At 43.8% G+C, this 19,917-nt stretch overlaps 1 protein-coding gene across 1 annotated transcript in view; it reads left to right on the plus strand.

The window, feature by feature from the left end:
* The first annotated feature begins 1,197 nt into the window (after nucleotides 1–1,197).
* Nucleotides 1,198–19,917, plus strand: part of LOC143956876 (uncharacterized) — a 37,849-nt gene continuing 19,129 nt past the window's right edge. Inside the window, exon 1 of the mRNA XM_077467041.1 lies at nucleotides 1,198–3,121. Within this exon, the coding sequence (XP_077323167.1) occupies nucleotides 1,236–3,121 (1,886 nt within the window). The 5' untranslated portion in view covers nucleotides 1,198–1,235. The remainder of the gene's footprint in view (nucleotides 3,122–19,917) is intronic.

The raw sequence follows: 19,917 nt of genomic DNA on the forward strand, positions 1-19,917 counted from the left end.
ACGGTCTGCAGCAATTTCTGGAACTAAAACACCGACTAGCCCTATCTCAGATATCTTGTGTCACCAACTTTATGTCCAACTTCCATTTCTTTCAAAGATACCTCTCTGGCTCTGGAATATATGGGGTGTCAGGTACTCTAGGGGATGAAGTTGATTTCCACTTCCTTAAGAAGCATTACAAAACTTATTGCTACCCTATGCCTACTCACCATCACACTAAAAGGTTGGAGCTACCAGTTCTGCAAGTGGTTGGAGGTCAGGAGGCCTGGATTAAGGAAATCTGTATGTTGGTGAAGAAACAAATAAGTCCAAAATGTGGGACCAAAGGACAATGTGTCTTGGTGGTTTGTGAAGATGTAAAAACTGCAGAAAAACTTCAACATCAGTTGATCAATCTTAGGGCAATATCCAATCCAGACAAAATTACTATGTACACCAGAAGTGACAAACACAATGTGGAAACAAAAACATTTCAGTCAGGTGAAGTAATTTTGGCAACAAACCTTGGGGGTCGAGGAACAGATATCAAAGTTACAGAAGAAGTCAATGAAAGTGGAGGTCTAAGTGTCATTGTCACTCATTTTCCCAGCAACAGACGAGTAGAAAAGCAAATATTTGGACGTACATCACGTAAAGGAAATCCAGGAATGGTGCAAATGGTGTTAAATCAGAATGATCTGGCTGCTTCGTATCAGGGACAAACTGTGGAGGAAATGAGGAAACTGAGGGAAGATTATGAAAAAGAACGTATTGCAGACATGGAAAACCATGAGCTTGTGGAAGTCAACATGCGTCATGAGCTCTTTGATTTATTTTGTCAATTCCTGAAGAAGTTTGACAGTCATTATTCAGATGAGGAGAAACGGGAATCTAATATTAGTCAACAAAGGGTGGAAGCAACCTCAAAAATGGATTACCATCCGGCCCTAAACTCCTTAAAAGAGACCTGGGCTTTATGGCTCACCACTCATGAAGATGACATCAATGACCACAAGGACTTAGGGCCATTAAAAGATAATCTTAGCTTAATTCTGGAGGCCAAGTCTAAGAATCTTCTACACGGAAGAAGTGAAAATTTTTATGACTATGTTAAGGCCGCTGTGGATCGGACATGCTTACACAGCAATGACAAGGAAAATGATTATGGTGCATTATCTTGTTGGGAAAACATGGAAAAAGCTGACAAAATGTACCAGGCAATCTCCCTTTACAATCGTGCCTTCATCGCTATTAACATGGCTAAGAAAGGCTATAAACAAAATGCTATTACCTTACTGAGACAAGCCGAAGCAGCTCTGGACATTTATGCCTCTGAAATTTTCAATATTCATGTCTTTGGAGACTTGACACAATGCTCAAGATTTGAGCAACACAATCATGAATCAAATTTCACCTTGCAGAAACAAACAAAGATGCAATTGCTGAATTCCTGGAAAAATGACATTGAAAATTCAGTAAAAAAGTTGGAGGACTTGGACAGAGAGGGAAATGATGCAGTAACTGAGATGACAACTGTGTTCACACTCTCTACAACTGAGCACAGCAGTAAAGTAGAGGCAGATGAGATGTACCTTCTCTATGATTATGGACTTTCCTTTGTCTACGAGGTGAAACAAAAGCCAAAGTTCTGCTTTGATGCCCTCATTTGTTTTTTACTTGGAGCAGCACAAATTCTAGCTGGGATATTGGTGTGTGGATTAACATGTGGAGCAGCAAGTCAATTTGGATTAGGTCTTATCTCTGAAGGTGTTAGTGACATGGTGGCAGGCATAGAAGGTATGATCAAGGGTACTTTTAGTTGGGCTCAATGGGCAATATCAAAAGCTATAAGTATAGGGGTGTCTCTTGCGACAGCGGGGTTCAAAATCATTATGAAAGGTTCTAAAGCGATGTGCAACATCACCAAAGATCTTTTGAATGGGACACGTTCATTCTGCTCACTGGCTAAGGATACACTTCAATCAGGTAAGATATTTTTTTCATCAGCCCCTTCTCATCTGAAATCACTAACATCTTCAGCAACAAGGGACGCGGTCATAAAATCCATCAAGGGACTCGCCACCAACCCAGCTGCAAAGAAAGCCATGCTCGAGGGTGCAAAACATGCTGGCAGGGAACTGATCAGCCAAAACGTATCAAAAGCAATGTTATTTTCAAATGACGCAGCTGTAAAAGAAGCACTTAAAAAAATTATTTTTAAATGTTTTTTAAGTAAAGTAAACACCATTGTAAAGAACAATAAAGATCTGGAGGAGGGTCTCATCAACTTCATTGTAACACAAGTTGTTCCAGAGGCTGCAAAGGACCAATCTATGGATTATGAGATTTCCCTACATAAGAAAGAATCACTTAAAGATTCACTGAGAATGCTGGTTCAGTTAGCTGTGGAAGCATCCATTAGTCAATCTAAAGCCTACAATGAGGTTCAACCACACCTGGATAACATCGCTTATTTTATTATGAAAATACCAGAAGCACACATAGAAAAAGTTAAGCTGTGTGCATGTATTGCAAAATCAGCACTTGAGATTGCAGATCTTGTCAAATTGATTCCCATTGAACCAATAATCAATGATAAAATAATACACAATATTGTCTCGGATATTTCTGAACGCTCTCCTAGTGTGAAAGATAGACGTAGAGAGTTCAAGGAGGTTATCAAATTGAAAGAAGAAACAAAGGATTTAGTATCAGAAGAAATATCCAAAACGGTTATTGGCCTGTTGGTTGACCAAGTTTCATCCCTCCTGCAAAGACTATGGCAAATTCCTTACGTTAACAAAAATGTGACAAAATTGACAGACAAAGCAAAGGAGTGGCTTAACAAGACACCACAGACATACTTCTGTAATGACCAAAATATGAAGGTGGAGCAAAATCACAGGAATGGAGAGCAGGACACCCAAATAAAACCAGAGGAAGCCGAGTCTCATATAACCAAATTACTAGTGGGCAACGACCCAAACCTTGACTTGGAACTAAGTGTCCTAACTAAGAGTGACCTAATTGGTGGCAGAGGAGTAAAAATGATATCTATAAAGGATGATGGAACAACCGTGTCCACAGAATATTACCCCGGAAAGAACTCATCGTCTGAGACCATTGTGCTTCAAGTGAAGAGGTGAGGAGCATGTTCTAATTACTTTATTAAACTGAACCTGTGCTAAGATTATGATAATGAAGATGACCTAAGCAATGCCCACACGCATTGGCATACAGATTAATTGAGCATGTCTAGCTGAAACCACTTTCCAACGTCTTCTAAATGTGACTGTTTCCCCTTTCCCCAGAAGCTATAAATAGACTCAGAAAAGGTAAAAAGCTTTATTATAATTGCCATTTGGGACATGGGAAGATTGAGAACTTTCGGCTTGGGGGGCAAACTTAACCAACTGGCCTTTCCATTCCTGGAAGTCCTTCTGTAGGATAAATAAAGTGTACCATGCAAAGTGTACATTGGTGCTGCATTGCTAGGTGTTTCTATGCTTTATTAGGACAACATTTTTAACAGTTTCCAGCTTCAGCAATCAGTCAAATGACATCGAGGAGCTTATTGGTGCTAGAAGACTTTCCTTTGCCAGATATTGTGAACTCTGAACAGGTCTGTACAGGTAAAAAGCAAAATAATTGCTTGGGAGCCCCCTGGGTAACATGGGGGGTTTGGTCTCAATGCTGAATCCTGGATTAATCCTGGATTAGGGATATTGCAATCTGTGTTGTACTGATTTTGCTTATGGTATTACTTTTATATGCCTGCTTCAAGTTTATTATGTGCATGGTTTCAGAGGTACTTGACCTTCCAACCCAGCTGCAGCTAATAGGATATATCTTAACTTTTATTATGGCCATCGGGATGAGTCACAGTGAGAAGAAGTAAGTCATGTTCATGCTTTGATTTCATGACTTAGAGGGGATTGTCGTGATATGGCTGAACCAGAGTGACTCCATCTTTGTAACTTCATATAGGATTAACTTGGGTTAACTTTACTAGTTGGCTTAGACTCTGTATCTGCAGACATAGGCAGTTTTTCTTTGGACATGCACATAAGGAGATATAGCTCGCATAGGCAGTTTTGTTCTGTGCTGTCTAAATAAAGAAATTGTGTCACAATATGTCTGAGCCACATATTCCATGACTGTGATTCAGAAGCAGATGACGTGAGTAATGATATGTAATGATATGTAATGATGATGTGTAATGTACGCCTCTGTATTAACCACACCCATGTTCTATACAATGATTGGCTGATAAGGGTGAATATAAAATGCAGCCCCTCCCACAATACACTAGACAACTGCTGAACTACAGTCTTGACTGAGCTCTTTTCTCGTTGTCTCCTTAACACAGCAGTGTTAAGTAAAGGGTTTCGTGAGTATTGTAATTGCGTTAGTTATACCTCTAGCTGGTCTTTGTCAGGTATATAGAAATACCATTTTAATCACAACAGCAGGTAGCCATTCAATGCCCAGAATGTGTCACTGAGCGTGGGTCCTATTATAAACAATGGCTAAATGATGATGAATTATCTCCACTCAGGGCCACTAGCCCAACATATATTATAAGCACCGCCCCAGGAGGTAAATACTAGACATGTGCGGTTCGTTTTCAAATCCGGACACATTTTTCGTTATTCGGGAGTTCGGATATATCCGAATTTCCGAAAATACAATAGTAACAAATTAAAACGAATCACAAAAACCGAAACTACATTTTCTGATGAACATCAATAGTATGTAAACTCTTGGAGGGGATGATAAGGGACTGTATACAAGATTTTAGTAATGAGAACGGTATCATTAGCAGTAATCAGCATGGATTCATGAAGAATTGTTCTTGCCAAACCAATCTATTAACCTTCTATGAGGAGGTGAGTTGCCATCTAGATAAAGGAAGGCCCGTAGACGTGGTGTATCTGGATAAAGGAAGGCCCGTAGACGTGGTGTATCTAGATAAAGGAAGGCCCGTAGACGTGGTGTATCTAGATAAAGGAAGGCCCGTAGACGTGGTGTATCTGGATAAAGGAAGGCCCGTAGACGTGGTGTATCTGGATAAAGGAAGGCCCGTAGACGTGGTGTATCTGGATTTTGCAAAAGCATTTGACACAGTTCCCCATAAACGTTTACTGTACAAAGTAAGATCTGTTGGCATGGACCATAGGGTGATTACATGGATTGAAAACTGGCTACAAGGGCGAGTTCAGAGGGTGGTGATAAATGGGGAGTACTCAGAATGGTCGGGGGTAGGTACTGGGGTCTCCCAGGGTTCTGTCCTGGGACCAATCCTATTTAATTTGTTCATAAACGACCTGGAGGATGGGGATGGGATAAACAGTTTAATCTCTGTATTTGCGGACGATACTAAGCTAAGCGGGGCACTAACTTCTCCGCAGGATGTGGAGACCTTCCAAGAAGACCTGAACAAATGAATGGGGGGAGGGGCAACTACATGGCAAATGAGGTTCAATGTAGAAAAATGTAAAATAATGCATTTAGGTGGCAAAAATATGAATGCAATCTATACACTGGGGGGGGGGGGGGGGGACCTCTGGGGGAATCTAGGATGGAAAAGGACCTGGGGCTTCTAGTAGATGATAGGCTCAGCCATGGCATGTCATGCTAAGCTGCTGCTAACAAAGAAAAAGAATATTGGCATTAAAAAGGGGATCAACTCCAGAGATAAAACGATAATTCTTCCCTCTACAAGACTCTGGTCCGGCCGCACCTGGAGTATACTGTCCAGTTCTGGGCTCCAGTCCTCAGGAAGGATGTACTGGAAATGGAGCGACTACAAAGAAGGGCAACAAAGCTAATAAAGGGTCTGGAGGATATTAGTTATGAGGAAAGGTTGTGAGCTCTGAACTTATTCTCTCTGGAGAAGAGATACTTGAGAGGGGATATGATTTCAATATACAAATACCATACTGGTGACCCCACAATATACAAATACCGTACTGGTGACCCCACAATATGGAGAAAACTTTTTCGCAGAAGGGAGTTTAACAAGACTCGTGGCCACTCATTAAAATTTGAAGAAAAGAGGTTTAACCTTAAACTGTGTAGAGGGTTCTTTACAATAAGAGCGGCAAGGATGTGGAATTCCCTTCCACATGCGGTGGTCTCAGCGAGGGGCATTAATAGTTTCAAGAAAATATTAGATAGGCACCTGAACGGCCGCAACATACAGGGATATACAATGTAATACTGACATATAATCACACACATAGGTTGGACTTGATGGACTTGTGTCTTTTTTCAACCTCACCTACTATGTAACTATGTAAAAAAAGTTTTTGTTTATAGTGCAAAAAAAAGAAACCGCAAAGGTGATCAAATACCAAACGCCAATTTTGTTTAGGTACAACGTCGCACGACTGTGCAGGTGTCAGCTAAAGCAATACGATGCCGAATTGCAAAAAATGCTCTGGTCAGGAAGGGGGTAAATCCTTCTGGGGCTGAGGTAGTTAATAGGAATACTGTACATCCCATCAGGTCCTCTTGAAAAACTGACAGGTGGACCTGATCGGATTGCCTGTGTGAAAGGGGCCATAGGCTTTCAAGTAGACCTATGGCAAGGCTAAACACATTCAAGTATTTGTTGTGGATCAATTCATCTTCAAAGTTTACAGCAGAAGCCCTAAAGTGGTTCAAGTCCTTCTCTCTGCAGTTCAGCTACCCCTGCTCCTCTCTCCCACAGCTACTGTTCTGTGTTTCATTTAGACAATACAAGTCTGGAAGGCTACTGACTTAAATGTATGATGGGAGGAGATAAATGCAGAGTCACTACTGGAAGGGGAGGAGCTGAGCTGCTGAGTCACTGCTGGGAGGGGGAATCAGAGTATGCTGAGCTGCATTGTTTCTGCTGGGGAGGAGATAAGCTACCGAGAGAAACATTTAAACCACCTAAGTGCTTCTACCACAATCTTTTGATGGTGAACTGCTCCATGCTGCCTGCAGCTACAGAGGTCAGTTAGAGCTTTTAAAGCCCATTTGCTGCCTGTTAGGAACATGCCAATAGTTGTGTGTCCAGAGCCTGATCACAGGTTCTCCTCAAGAAGTTAATCATAGAATGATGAGACAGATGCCGGCCATCCCATGTACATTTACTGCGGCAGGGTGGCCGCTCTGGGCAGAATCGCGTACCTGTATGTGATTCTGTACTTCTGGGACTGGGGAGCACACGCGCACTGCCGGCGACACGCTGCCAGAGGCTGTGAATAGACATAGTAGGAGCCAATCAACAGGTCCGGCGGGCTGCGATATACTCCAGCACCCAGCGATCGGTCGGGAGACAGACAGAACGGTGATCTGCCTATGGAAAAGGGAAGATCGCTGCTCTGTGACAAGGAAAGGTAGTGATCCTGTGTTGCTGTAAAGCAGGAACACGAATCTCTGCCTTCCCTCAGTAAAAGCACCTCCCACACAGATAGAAAGCACTCCCTAGGAACACATTTAACCCTTTGATCGCCCCTGATATTAACCCCTTCCCTGCTAGTGTCATTATTACAGTGACAGTGCATTTTTTTTATAGCACTGATCACTGTATTAGTGTCAATGGTTCCCAAAAAAGTATCAAAAGTGTCAGTTAGGTGTCCAATTTGAAATTTTTATTTAAATGTATCACCACAAGATGGCGTTGTGGATACAGATAGGTATGAGTGTACCAACTTCCTAAATATATTGCAAAATGTATTCAGAAGAAGGAAACATAGACTTTTGAGGCACATCTGTAGCGTTGAAATACAAAATGAACCTTTATTAATCTATAAAATTCGCATTATTGACATGACATGTTAAAAACAAAACACGATGTTTGGTCTAAACAACACAACACAACCAACTATTACTACAGTGGAACAGATCGATGGTTGTATTAGGTGGTATGAGCGTCGTTTAGACCAAACACCGTCTTTTGTTTTTTAACATGTCATGTTAATAATGTGAATTTTAAAGATGAATAAAGGTTCATTTTGTATTTCAACGCTACAGATGTGCCTCTAAAGTCCATGTTTCCTTCTTTTGAATAAATAGGTGTCCGATTTGTTCCCTGCAATATTGCAGTCCCGCTAAAAATCACTGATCGCCGTCATTATTAGTAACAAAAAATAAATAAATAAAAATTCCATAAATCCATCCCATAGTTTGCAGACGCGATAATTTTTGAGCAAACCAATCAATATACGCTTATTGGGACATGCAGCAGAATACATTTATTATTTGGACATGCTTATTGGAAGATGCAGCAGAATACATATTGGGCCTAAATTGATGAAGGAATTAAAAAATGATCTTACATTTTTTTTATGTTTTATAGCGAAAGTAAAAAATATTGTTGTTTTTATTTTTTTTCTAAATTGTCGCTTTTTTTTGTTTATAGCGAAAAAACTTAAAAGAGCAGAGATGGTCAAACACCACCAAAAGAAAGCTCTATTTGTGGGAAACAAAGGTACATTTTTTGGGTACAGCGTCGCACAAGTGCGTAATTGCAAGTTAACCAATTGCCGCCTGCCCACTGTCACATGATGGCCCTCCAGAACAACCACCCTTGTGCGCTCATGTGGGCACACCTTGTAGCGATCTGTGGTGCGGTGTGTCAATCTGACACACCGCTACACCGATCTTGGTAAAGAGCCTCTGACGGAGACTCTTTACCACGTGATCAGCTGTGTCTAACCACGGCTGATCACGATGTAAACAGGAAGAGCCAGTTTTCCTCACTCGCGTCTGATAGACGCGACTAGAGGAGAGCCGATTGGCTGCTCCCCTGACAGGGGGGGTCTGTGGTGATTATCAGCACAGCTCCCCCTCGGATGCCCACCCAGGACCACCAGGATGCCGCCAGAACCACCAGGCAAATGCCAATCTGTGCCCAGGCAGCTGACAATCAGTGCCTATGCCCAATGCCTGCCAGTGTCATAAGTGATGCCTAGAGATGAGCTTCATGTTCGAGTCAAACCCATGTTCAACTCGAACATCGTCCGTTCCTCCGTTCGGGCGAATTCCGAACATTATGGGCCATTTGCACCAAATTTGAGTGATGCGTCACGGCCCATAATTCACTGCGGCATCACAGTGCATTTCTGGCTGATGATTGGTAAAGCATGCACTATGACCCACATGATTGACCAATCACAGCGCCGTCTGTCTAGTGAGCCATAATTTGCCAAAGTCAGGGTGGCTTTGGCCAATTATGGCTCAGGGGGTTTAGTACCTGCCCCACATTATATAAGCCTGCCTGCGTGGCGACCTTGTTTAGTGTGTTGTGGCGGCGGAGAGAGATAGACGGAGAGACAGTGTGATTTCACTTCATTTGAGTTAGATAGAGCAGGCAGGAGACTAGTCAGTTAGCTGCAGTCAGTGTATTGTGTTATATAAAAATGCATCCTAGGTGTTGTGTGTATGTGTATATATAGATATATATATATATGTATATATACTGTATTCAGTTTAGCTAGATTCATTCCTGTGTACTGTGTCCTTTGCACAGTGTTCACTTAAAGCTACCCCAATTGCTGGTGTTCTGCTGATCCTATCCGCAAGCAGCTGTAGCAATTACAGTCGGTGCATTGTGCCATCTGTGCAGTGTGCACCTAAAGCTACCCCAATTGCTGGCGTTCTGCTGATCCTATACCGCAGGCAGCTGTAGCAATTACAGTAGGTGAATTGTGCCATCTGCACAGTGTGCACCTAAAGCTACCCCAATTGCTGGTGTTCTGCTGATCCTATCCGCAGGCAGCTGTAGCAATTACAGTCGGTGTAATGTGCCATCTGCACAGTGTGCACCTAAAGCTACCCCAATTGCTGGTGTTCTGCTGATCCTATCTGCAGGCAGCTGTAGCAATTACAGTCAGTGTTTTGTGCCATCTACACAGTGTGCACCTAAAGCTACCCCAATTGCTGGTGTTCTTCTGATTCTATTCGCAGGCAGCTGCAGTAATTACATTCTGTGTATTGTGTCGTCTGCACAGGGTGCACCTAAAGCTACCCCAATTGCTGGTGTTCTTCTGATCCTATACCGCAGGCAGCTGCAGTAATTACAGTTGGTGTACTGTGTACTCTGCACAGTGTGCACCTAAAGCTACCCCAATTGCTGGTGTTCTGCTGATCCTATCCTCAGGCAGCTGTAGCAATTACAGTCGGTGTATTGTGTCATCTGCACAATGTGCACTAAAGCTACCCCAATTGCTGGTGTTCTTCTGATCCTATGCCGCAGGCAGCTGTAGTAATTACAGTTGGTGTACTTTGTACTCTGCACAGTGTGCACTTAAAGCTACCCCAATTGCTGGTGTTCTTCTGATCCTATACCACAGGCAGGCAGCTGCATTAATTACAGTTGGTGTACTGTGTACTCTGCACAGTGTGCTCATGAATCTACCCCAATTGCTGGTGTTCTTCTGATCCTATACCGCAGGCAGGCAGGCAGCTGCATTAATTACAGTTGGTGTACTGTGTACTCTGCACAGTGTGCACATAAAGCTACCCCAATTGCTGGTGTTCTTCTGCTTCTAAACCACAGGCAGCTGCAGTAATTACAATTGGTGTACTTTGTACTCTGCACAGTGTGCACTTAAAGCTACCCCAATTGCTGGTGTTCTGCTCATCCTATCTGCAGGCAGCTGTAGCAATTACGTCAGTGTTTTTTGCCATCTACACAGTGTGCACCTAAAGCTACCCCAATTGCTGGTGTTCTTCTGATTCTATTCGCAGGCAGCTGCAGTAATTACAGTCTGTGTATTGTGTCGTCTGCACAGGGTGCACCTAAAGCTACCCCAATTGCTGGTGTTCTTCTGATCCTATACCACAGGCAGCTGCAGTAATTACAGTTGGTGTACTGTGTACTCTGCACAGTGTGCACCTAAAGCTACCCCAATTGCTGGTGTTCTTTTGATCCTATGCCGCAGGCAGCTGTAGTAATTACAATTGGTGTACTTTGTACTCTGCACAGTGTGCACTTAAAGCTACCACAATTGCTGGTGTTCTTCTGATCCTATACTACAGGCAGGCAGGCAGCTGCATTAATTACAGTTGGTGTACTGTGTACTCTGCACAGTGTGCACATGAAGCTACCCCAATTGCTGGTGTTCTTCTGATCCTATACGGCAGGCAGCTGCAGTAATTACAGTTGGTGTACTGTGTACTCTGCACAGTGTGCACTTAAAGCTACCCCAATTGCTGGTTTTCTTCTGATCCTATACCACAGGCATGCAGCTGCATTAATTACAATTGGTGTACTGTGTACTCTGCACAGTGTGCACATGAAGCTACCCCAATTGCTGGTGTTCTTCTGATCCTATACGGCAGGCAGCTGCAGTAATTACAGTTGGTGTACTGTGTACTCTGCACAGTGTGCACTTAAAGCTACCCCAATTGCTGGTGTTCTTCTGATCCTATACCACAGGCAGGCAGGCAGGCAGCTGCAGTAATTACAGTTGGTGTACTGTGTACTCTGCACAGTGTGCACCTAAAGCTACCCCAATTTCTGGTGTTCTGCTGATCCTATCCGCAGGCAGCTGTAGCAATTACAGTCGGTGTATTGTGCCATCTGCACAATGTGCACCTAAAGCTACCCCAATTGCTGGTGTTCTTCTGATCCTATGCCGCAGCCAGCTGTAGTAATTACAATTGGTGTACTTTGTACTCTGCACAGTGTGCACTTAAAGCTACCCCAATTGCTGGTGTTCTTCTGATCCTATACCACAGGCAGGCAGCTGCATTCATTACAGTTGGGGTACTGTGTACTCTGCACAGTGTGCACATGAAGCTACCCCAATTGCTGGTGTTCTTCTGATCCTTTACGGCAGGCAGCTGCAGTAATTACAGTTGGTGCACTGTGTACTCTGCACAGTGTGCACTTAAAGCTACCCCAATTGCTGGTTTTCTTCTGATCCTATACCGCAGGCAGGCAGCTGCATTAATTACAGTTGGTGTACTGTGTACTCTGCACAGTTTGCACATGAAGCTACCCCAATTGCTGGTGTTCTTCTGATCCTATACCGCAGGCAGCTGCAGTAATTACAGTTGGTGTACTGTGTACTCTGCACAGTGTGCACTTAAAGCTACCCCAATTGCTGGTGTTCTTCTGATCCTATACCACAGGCAGGCAGGCAGCTGCAGTAATTACAGTTGATGTACTGTGTACTCTGCACAGTGTGCACCTAAAGCTACTCCAATTGCTGGTGTTCTGATGATCCTATCCTCAGGCAGCTGTAGCAATTACAGTCGGTGTATTGTGCCATCTGCACAATGTGCACCTAAAGCTACCCCAATTGCTGGTGTTCTTCTGATCCTATGCCGCAGGCAGCTGTAGTAATTACAATTGGTGTACATTGTACTCTGCACAGTGTGTACTTAAAGCGACCCCAATTGCTGGTGTTCTTCTGATCCTATACCACAGGCAGGCAGCTGCATTAATTACAGTTGGTGTACTGTGTACTCTGCACAGTGTGCACTTAAAGCTACCCCAATTGCTGGTGTTCTTCTGATCCTATACCATAGGCAGGCAGGCAGCTGCATTAATTACAGTTGGTGTACTGTGTACTCTGCACAGTGTGCACATAAAGCTACCCCAATTGCTGGTGTTCTTCTGATCCTATACCACAGGCAGCTGCAGTAATTACAATTGGTGTACTTTGTACTGTGCACAGTGTGCACTTAAAGCTACCCCAATTGCTGGTGTTCTGCTGATCCTATCCGCAGGCAGATGTAGCAATTACAGTCTGTGTTTTGTGCCATCTCCACAGTGTGCACCTAAAGCTACCCCAATTGCTGGTGTTCTTCTGATCCTATACCGCAGGCAGCTGTAGTAATTACAATTGGTGTACTTTGTACTCTGCACAGTGTGCACTTAAAGCTACCCCAATTGCTGGTGTTCTTCTGATCCTATAACAAAGGCAGGCAGCTGCATTAATTACAGTTGGTGTACTGTGTATTCTGCACAGTGTGCACTTAAAGCTACCCCAATTGCTGGTTTTCTTCTGATCCTATACCACAGGCAGGCAGCTGCATTAATTACAGTTGGTGTACTGTGTACTCTGCACAGTGTGCACATAAAGCTACCCCAATTGCTGGTGTTCTTCTGATCCTATACCGCAGGCAGCTGCAGTAATTACAATTGGTGTACTGTGTACTCTGCACAGTGTGCACTTAAAGCTACCCCAATTGCTGGTGTTCTTCTGATCCTATAACAAAGGCAGGCAGCTGCATTAATTACAGTTGGTGTACTGTGTACTCTGCACAGTGTGCACATAAAGCTACCCCAATTGCTGGTGTTCTTCTGATCCTATACCACAGGTAGGGATGAGCTTCGTGTTCGAGTCAAACGTGCGTTCGACCCGAACATTGGCTGTTCGTTCGGCGAAATCCGAACATTTTAGTCCGTTCGCGTCAAATTCGTGTGCGATGGCGCAGTGCATTGCTGGCTCATGATTGGCCAAGCATGCACTGTAACCCCGCATGCTTGGCCAATCGCAGCGCCAGCAGCGAGGAGAGCCATGATTGGCCACAGGCAGGATGCCTGTGGCCAATCATAGCTCAGGCTGTGTAGTGCACGCCCCACACTATATAAGGACGCCATCGCGGCGGCCTCGTGTAGTGTGTTGGCGTCTGAAGCAGTGGGTGTTCTGTGTACCTTCAACACAGTACACACCGATCGTTTTCGTCCGATTTTCCATCTTGCTGTTGTGTAGTGGTTATTGTCTGTGTGCCCTGACCACAGTATACACCGCTATATTCACCTCACCTATATAGCTAGTAGTAGTGATCTATCTTTTATAATAGAGCTTGCAGTCAGTAGTGTTAGGAGATAGTGCGTGCTGAGTTAGAGTAGGATTTTGCAATATCAATCAATTGGATCACTCTGCAAATGCTGTCTCATGTACCCCTCAAATGGACAAAGCCTACTTGATCTTTATGCGCAGCCACTGCGCCCATCAAGCGCAGCCACTGTGCCTATCAAGCGCAGCCACTGTGCCGATCAAACGCAAGTACTGTGCTCATTAAATGCAGCTACTGGTGCCACTAGCGGCTGGTGCTCAAAATTTTTGGGGAGGCGCAAACAAACTGAAAAAAGAAAATCAATTGCGGCCATTGTGCCATCAAACTAAGCCACTGTGCCCATCAAGCCCAACCACTGTGTCTATCAAACGCAGCCACTGTGCCCATCAAGCGTAGCCCCTGTGCCCAGCAAGTTCAGCCACTGTGCCCATCAAATGCAACCACTGTGCCCATCAACCACAGCCACTGTGCCCATCAATTGCCACCACCGTGCCCATCAAATGCAACCACTGGGTCTATCAAACGCAGCCACTGTGCTCATCAAGCGCAGCCACTGTGCCCATCAAATGCAACCACTGTGCCCATCAAACGCCGCCACTGTGCCCATCAAATGCAGCCACTGTGCCATCAAACGCAAGCCACTGTGCCCATCAAATGCTGCCATTATGCCCATGAAACGCAGCCACTGTGCCCATCAAAGACAGCTACTGTGCCCATCAAGAGCAGCCATTGTGCCAACTACCATACCTATCAATTGCTGCCAGTATGCCCATCAATTTCTGCCAGTGTACCCATCAATTGCCGCTCCTGTGCCCCATCAAATGCTGCCAGTGTGCCCATCATTTGCCGCTGCAACTGTGCCCCATCAAATGCTGGCAGTGTGTATCACCCCGGCACTTGCCTGTCTCGCAGCGGGTCAGTGGCGGTGTCCTGTGTGCTCCTTGATGTCTTCTTCCGTCCTCTCTATCAGGCGTCCAATCACAGCGTCTGATGTTTCAGCCAATCAGGTGACAGATAACAGACCCGAGCACCTGATTGGCTGAGAGGTGGTTCAGTGTTAGCAAAGTGAATTCCTTCGCTTTGCTAACAAACAATTGAGTGAGCAGCAAACGCACAGCATTGCACCCGCTGTTCACCTTTTTGGGTGCCTATTAGAGTCTACGGCTCTAATCAGGTGCTTCCAAAAAAAAAAAAAAACATCACTATAATTCAGGTGCCCAGCGCCAGAAAAGGGGCCAGACACCTGAATAGGGGGTGTCAGCGGGGACTATAAATAGATTCATGCAAGGCATGAATCCATCTATGGTGATAGAGCGGTGACAGAAGAGAGGGGGCAGCGCTCCTGCGCCCTTTACGGACGCACTGCCACTGTATGTTATACTTTTCATTTAAAGCCCCTCTCAGAGATAAAATCCACACCCCTGCCTGTTGTAGCCACTTCCTATTGGATGGGCTATGGTAAAAAAAAGGTGGACGTCAGCAGAGAGGATTGGAGGAGACTGGTGGTCCCCTGGGTCGGTGGTACTCCTAACAGTGGGGATGTGGGATCTAGTTTGGGGATTTACGTGGGTATATCTGGCTTCACACAGTAAGGGGGAAAAGGCCTAATAGAAAAAGATAGTGGGTATTTAAGTCAAATAATGAAGAGGTAGAGAAAACATTTTGGGAGCCCAATGGATCCAGCAAATTATGCATTCTAATTATTTTCCTATTGCATTCTTCTTTCTTTTCTCCAGTACCACTACATTAAACTCCCACTTAAATTAATATTTTATTGCTTCATAGGCAGAACAAATGTCATTTGTAATTATATGGCAGAGGTTGCAGTGTGATGGCACCAGTGCCTAAGGCCCAATTTTTCTGCCCCTGTTTACCAGGGACATGTAATTACAATTCTTGATATAATATTTCACAGGAGGGCCCCTTCCTGTGCCCACCCAGAGTAACGGTGAGGACTTATAGTGTTGTGGCACCAGCACCACAACCACCAAAGGTCAATTTTTCTACCACTGTTCAACAATGGCATGTAATTACAATTCTTGATATAATCGTTCACAGCAGGGCGCTCCAGCGCCCACCAAGAGTCACTTTGGGGGCTTACAACGTTGTGGCAACACCAACACCTTGTTCCGCCATTTCTGCAGAGCATATAGGGCAGGCCCCTACTTTCAAACATCCAATTTACAAACATCTCCTACTTGCAAACGGAAGGAGACAACAGCAAGTGAGATGAAAAAGATGGACGACAAAACAAATTATACAGGGGTGATAACCCTTCCCTATGTTTTCCAAAAAGCTTAAAAATAGTTTTTTTGACTGGAGCTACACTTTAAAAATGTACCAGTTCAAAATGACAAACAGATTCAACTTAACACAACAAACCTACACAGTCCCTGTCTTGTTTGCACCGCCTGTATACTGCTGTTCTGAGTATATAGGGCCCGGGGGCCACACGCATTTCCTTTTTTTAATATGGGTACAGGGTTCCCCTTAATATGCGTACAAGACCCAAATAGGCTGGTAATGGGCAGGGAGGGCTACCCATGCCATTTTTCTCAATGATTTTCATCCATATTGCAGGAACCAGATATAACATTAAAACCGCAAGCAGTTTTAAATGGTGTTATTTCCGTTTAATGTCATTTTGTGCAGGGACTGTTCTAAACACGGGAAACACGTGGCACTTCACAGACATACTACAGACACCCCCCAGGCACGATATTTAAAGGAATATTTCACTTTTTTTTTCACTTTAATCGTCATTAAAATCAGTGCTCCCGCCAAAACGCCCATTTTTAAAACTTTTTATTGCATTGACCCATGTCCCCTGAGGCAGGAGTCAGGTCCCCAAACCCTTTTTAGGACAGTATCTTGCATATTAGCCGTTAAAATTAGCACTTTTCATTTCGAACGTTCGAGTCCCATAGACTTCAATGGGGTTCTAACGTTCGTTCGAATTTGGGGTCAGTTTGAAAGTTCTGGTGTGAACCGAACCAGGGGGTGTTCGGCTCATCCCTAACCACAGGCAGGCAGCTGCATTAATCACAGTTGGTGTACTGTGTACTCTGCACAGTGTCCACATAAAGCTACCCCAATTGCTGGTGTTCTTCTGCTCCTATAGCACAGGCAGCTGCAGTAATTAGAGTTGGTGTACTGTGTAAAAATTGTAAACATATCATACTGCGCTGTCCTCAAAATGATAAACACTCACTTAACTGCAGCAGCTAAATTATGTGAGATACCCACACAATCATACTATTCCAAACCTATTAACTGCGCTGAAAAAGTGTTTAAATAACTAATCACACAAAAATATTTATATACATATATGACAAATTGTGATCAATCAATAAATGACACACTCCCCAAAATGATCAATATTTAGGAAAATAGCTCTATATGCAAATTCTCAAAACGTCCAATCAGACCAGTGAAACATGATAAGTAAAAAAAGTCCTCCAAAGGTGCTTATAGCCTTAGAGATATATTCCTCGTGACATCACATAAAAAAATACACCCGGAAAGTAGTGACCCGTTCCAAGAGAGAAATCCTCCAACTCTGCACACACTGTCGCTTACCAGATTTTAAGATCTCTTTTTAGGGAGATCTACACAGACATGTAATCCTTTCACAGGCAGGAGTTCACTTTCAGGTTCTCAAAAGCAGCTCTCATAGAAACGTCAGAGATGACACAGAGATATTCTAGGCAATGATCCTCCCCCATGCAGAAAACAAAAATGCCTCCATAGTGTAATTCGTACACACAACGATTTATTAAAGATAAAATATTGCACTTACACACATATTCTTTCTCGTACGCACTCTAAATAAAATCAACAAGCTGGCCGGCTCAATTAGACGCTGCCCGTGTCTTCCGGGTCCAGCGCAGTACGCGGTGACGTCAGCACGTCGCTCCTCCCTACGCCGTTTCGTCACAACTGACGTCGACCGTGCCCATGTTTTCTGCATGGGGGAGGATCATTGCCTAGAATATCTCTGTGTCATCTCTGACGTTTCTATGAGAGCTGCTTTTGAGAACCTGAAAGTGAACTCCTGCCTGTGAAAGGATTACATGTCTGTGTAGATCTCCCTAAAAAGAGATCTTAAAATCTGGTAAACGACAGTGTGTGCAGAGGTGGAGGATTTCTCTCTTGGAACGGGTCACTACTTTCCGGGTGTATTTTTTTATGTGATGTCACGAGGAATATATCTCTAAGGATATAAGCACCTTTGGAGGACTTTTTTTACTTATCATGTTTCACTGGTCTGATTGGACGTTTTGAGAATTTGCATATAGAGCTATTTTCCTAAATATTGATCATTTTGGGGAGTGTGTCATTTATTGATTTATCACAATTTGTCATATATGTATATAAATATTTTTGTGTGATTAGTTATTTAAACACTTTTTCAGCGCAGCTAATAGGTTTGAAATGGTGTACTGTGTACTCTGCACAGTGTGCACCTAAAGCTACCCCAATCAATCTAATCAATAAAGCAGGGTCAACTTTTCCATACATCGACAAGCCTGGACCTGATGACAAGTAGATCAAGCAATACCCCAAAAAATGGCTGACGTGTTTCAGGGAGATCCCCTTTCTTCAGAGCCTAGACGGGCAATGGTTTCTCACATACAGACAGCCCTATATATGTGTGTGTGTCTCAGTGTGCGTGCGGCCACGCACCCCAGGCTCCACCCGAACTACCCCTACAAGCCACACCCCAAAGGGGAAAAAAAGGATACTTGTTCATTAATTAACTACATTAAATTAGACATTATTGTTGTATGGCAATAGAACCATTTTATGTATATAGTATAATAGTAATATTAATAGTAGTAGTGCATAGATACAACAAAACTCAAAAGTCAAACACCACAAAAACTCACCAAACCAGATCTCTATGGTAATATGCATAGGAACACTATCATCCAACACCAGCCCATAGTAGAGTAGTAACGAGGACTCTAAAATAGTGGTAATAGTAATAGTAGCAACAGTACCTATGTTTCCTTATTGCTCTAACCATACAGGATGTCAGGGTCATGGGGGGGGGTGAAGAGGTCACATCCACATATTCCAGAATACCTAAAGTGGAATGCATGCTGCACCCCTATACAGGAAATGCGGGTGGAAATGCGTTCCACCCGCAACTTCCGGCCGCCCCACATGTCACTTTCGTCACTGGTGTTCTGCTGATCCTATCCGCAGGCAGCGTTAGCATTGTGTCATCTGCACCTAAAGCTACCCCAATTGCTGGTGTTCTTCTGATCCTATCCGCAGGCAGCTGCAGTAATTACAGTTGGTGTACTGTGTACTCTGCACAGTGTGCACCTAAAGCTACCCCAATTGCTGGTGTTTTGCTGATCCTATCCGCAGGCAGCTTTAGCAATTACAGTTGGTGTATTGTGTCATCTGCACAATGTGCACCTAAAGCTACCCCAATTTCTGGTGTTCTTCTGATCCTATACCACAGGCAGGCAGCTGCCTTAATTACAGTTGGTGTACTGTGTACTCTGCACAGTGTGCACATAAAGCTACCCCAATTGCTGGTGTTCTTCTGATCCTATACCGCAGGCAGCTGCAGTAATTACAGTTGGTGTACTGTGTACTCTGCACAGTGTGCACCTAAAGCTACCCCAATTGCTGGTGTTCTTCTGATCCTATAATAAACAAAAAAGAAAAGGAGGGCACACCGACCTAGTGCATTACCACTAATAGAGCTTTATTCAATAAAACACAGCAAAATATATACTCACAAATGAGTATTGATAGAAGGCATAATCAATAAAGCAGGGTCAACTTTTCAGAACATCGACAAGCCTGGACCTGATGACAAGTAGATCAAGCAATACCCCAAAAAATGGCTGACGCGTTTCAGGGGAGATCCCCTTTCTTCAGAGCCTAGACGGGCAATGGTTTCTCACATACAGACAGCCCTATATATATGTGTGTGTGTCTCAGTGTGCGTGCGGCCACGCACCCCAGGCTCCACCTGAACTACCCCTACAAGCCACACCCCAAAGGGGAAAAAAAAGGGTATTTGTTCATTAATTAACTACATTAAATTAGACATTATTGTTGTATGGCAATAGAATCATTTTATGTATATAGTATAATAGTAATATTAATAGTAGTAGTGCATAG

This window comes from Lithobates pipiens, unplaced genomic scaffold, assembly GCF_037356315.1.
Source record: "Lithobates pipiens isolate NorthernLeopardFrog02 unplaced genomic scaffold, aLitPip1_a1.2 Scaffold_44, whole genome shotgun sequence".
Taxonomy (NCBI): domain Eukaryota; kingdom Metazoa; phylum Chordata; class Amphibia; order Anura; family Ranidae; genus Lithobates; species Lithobates pipiens.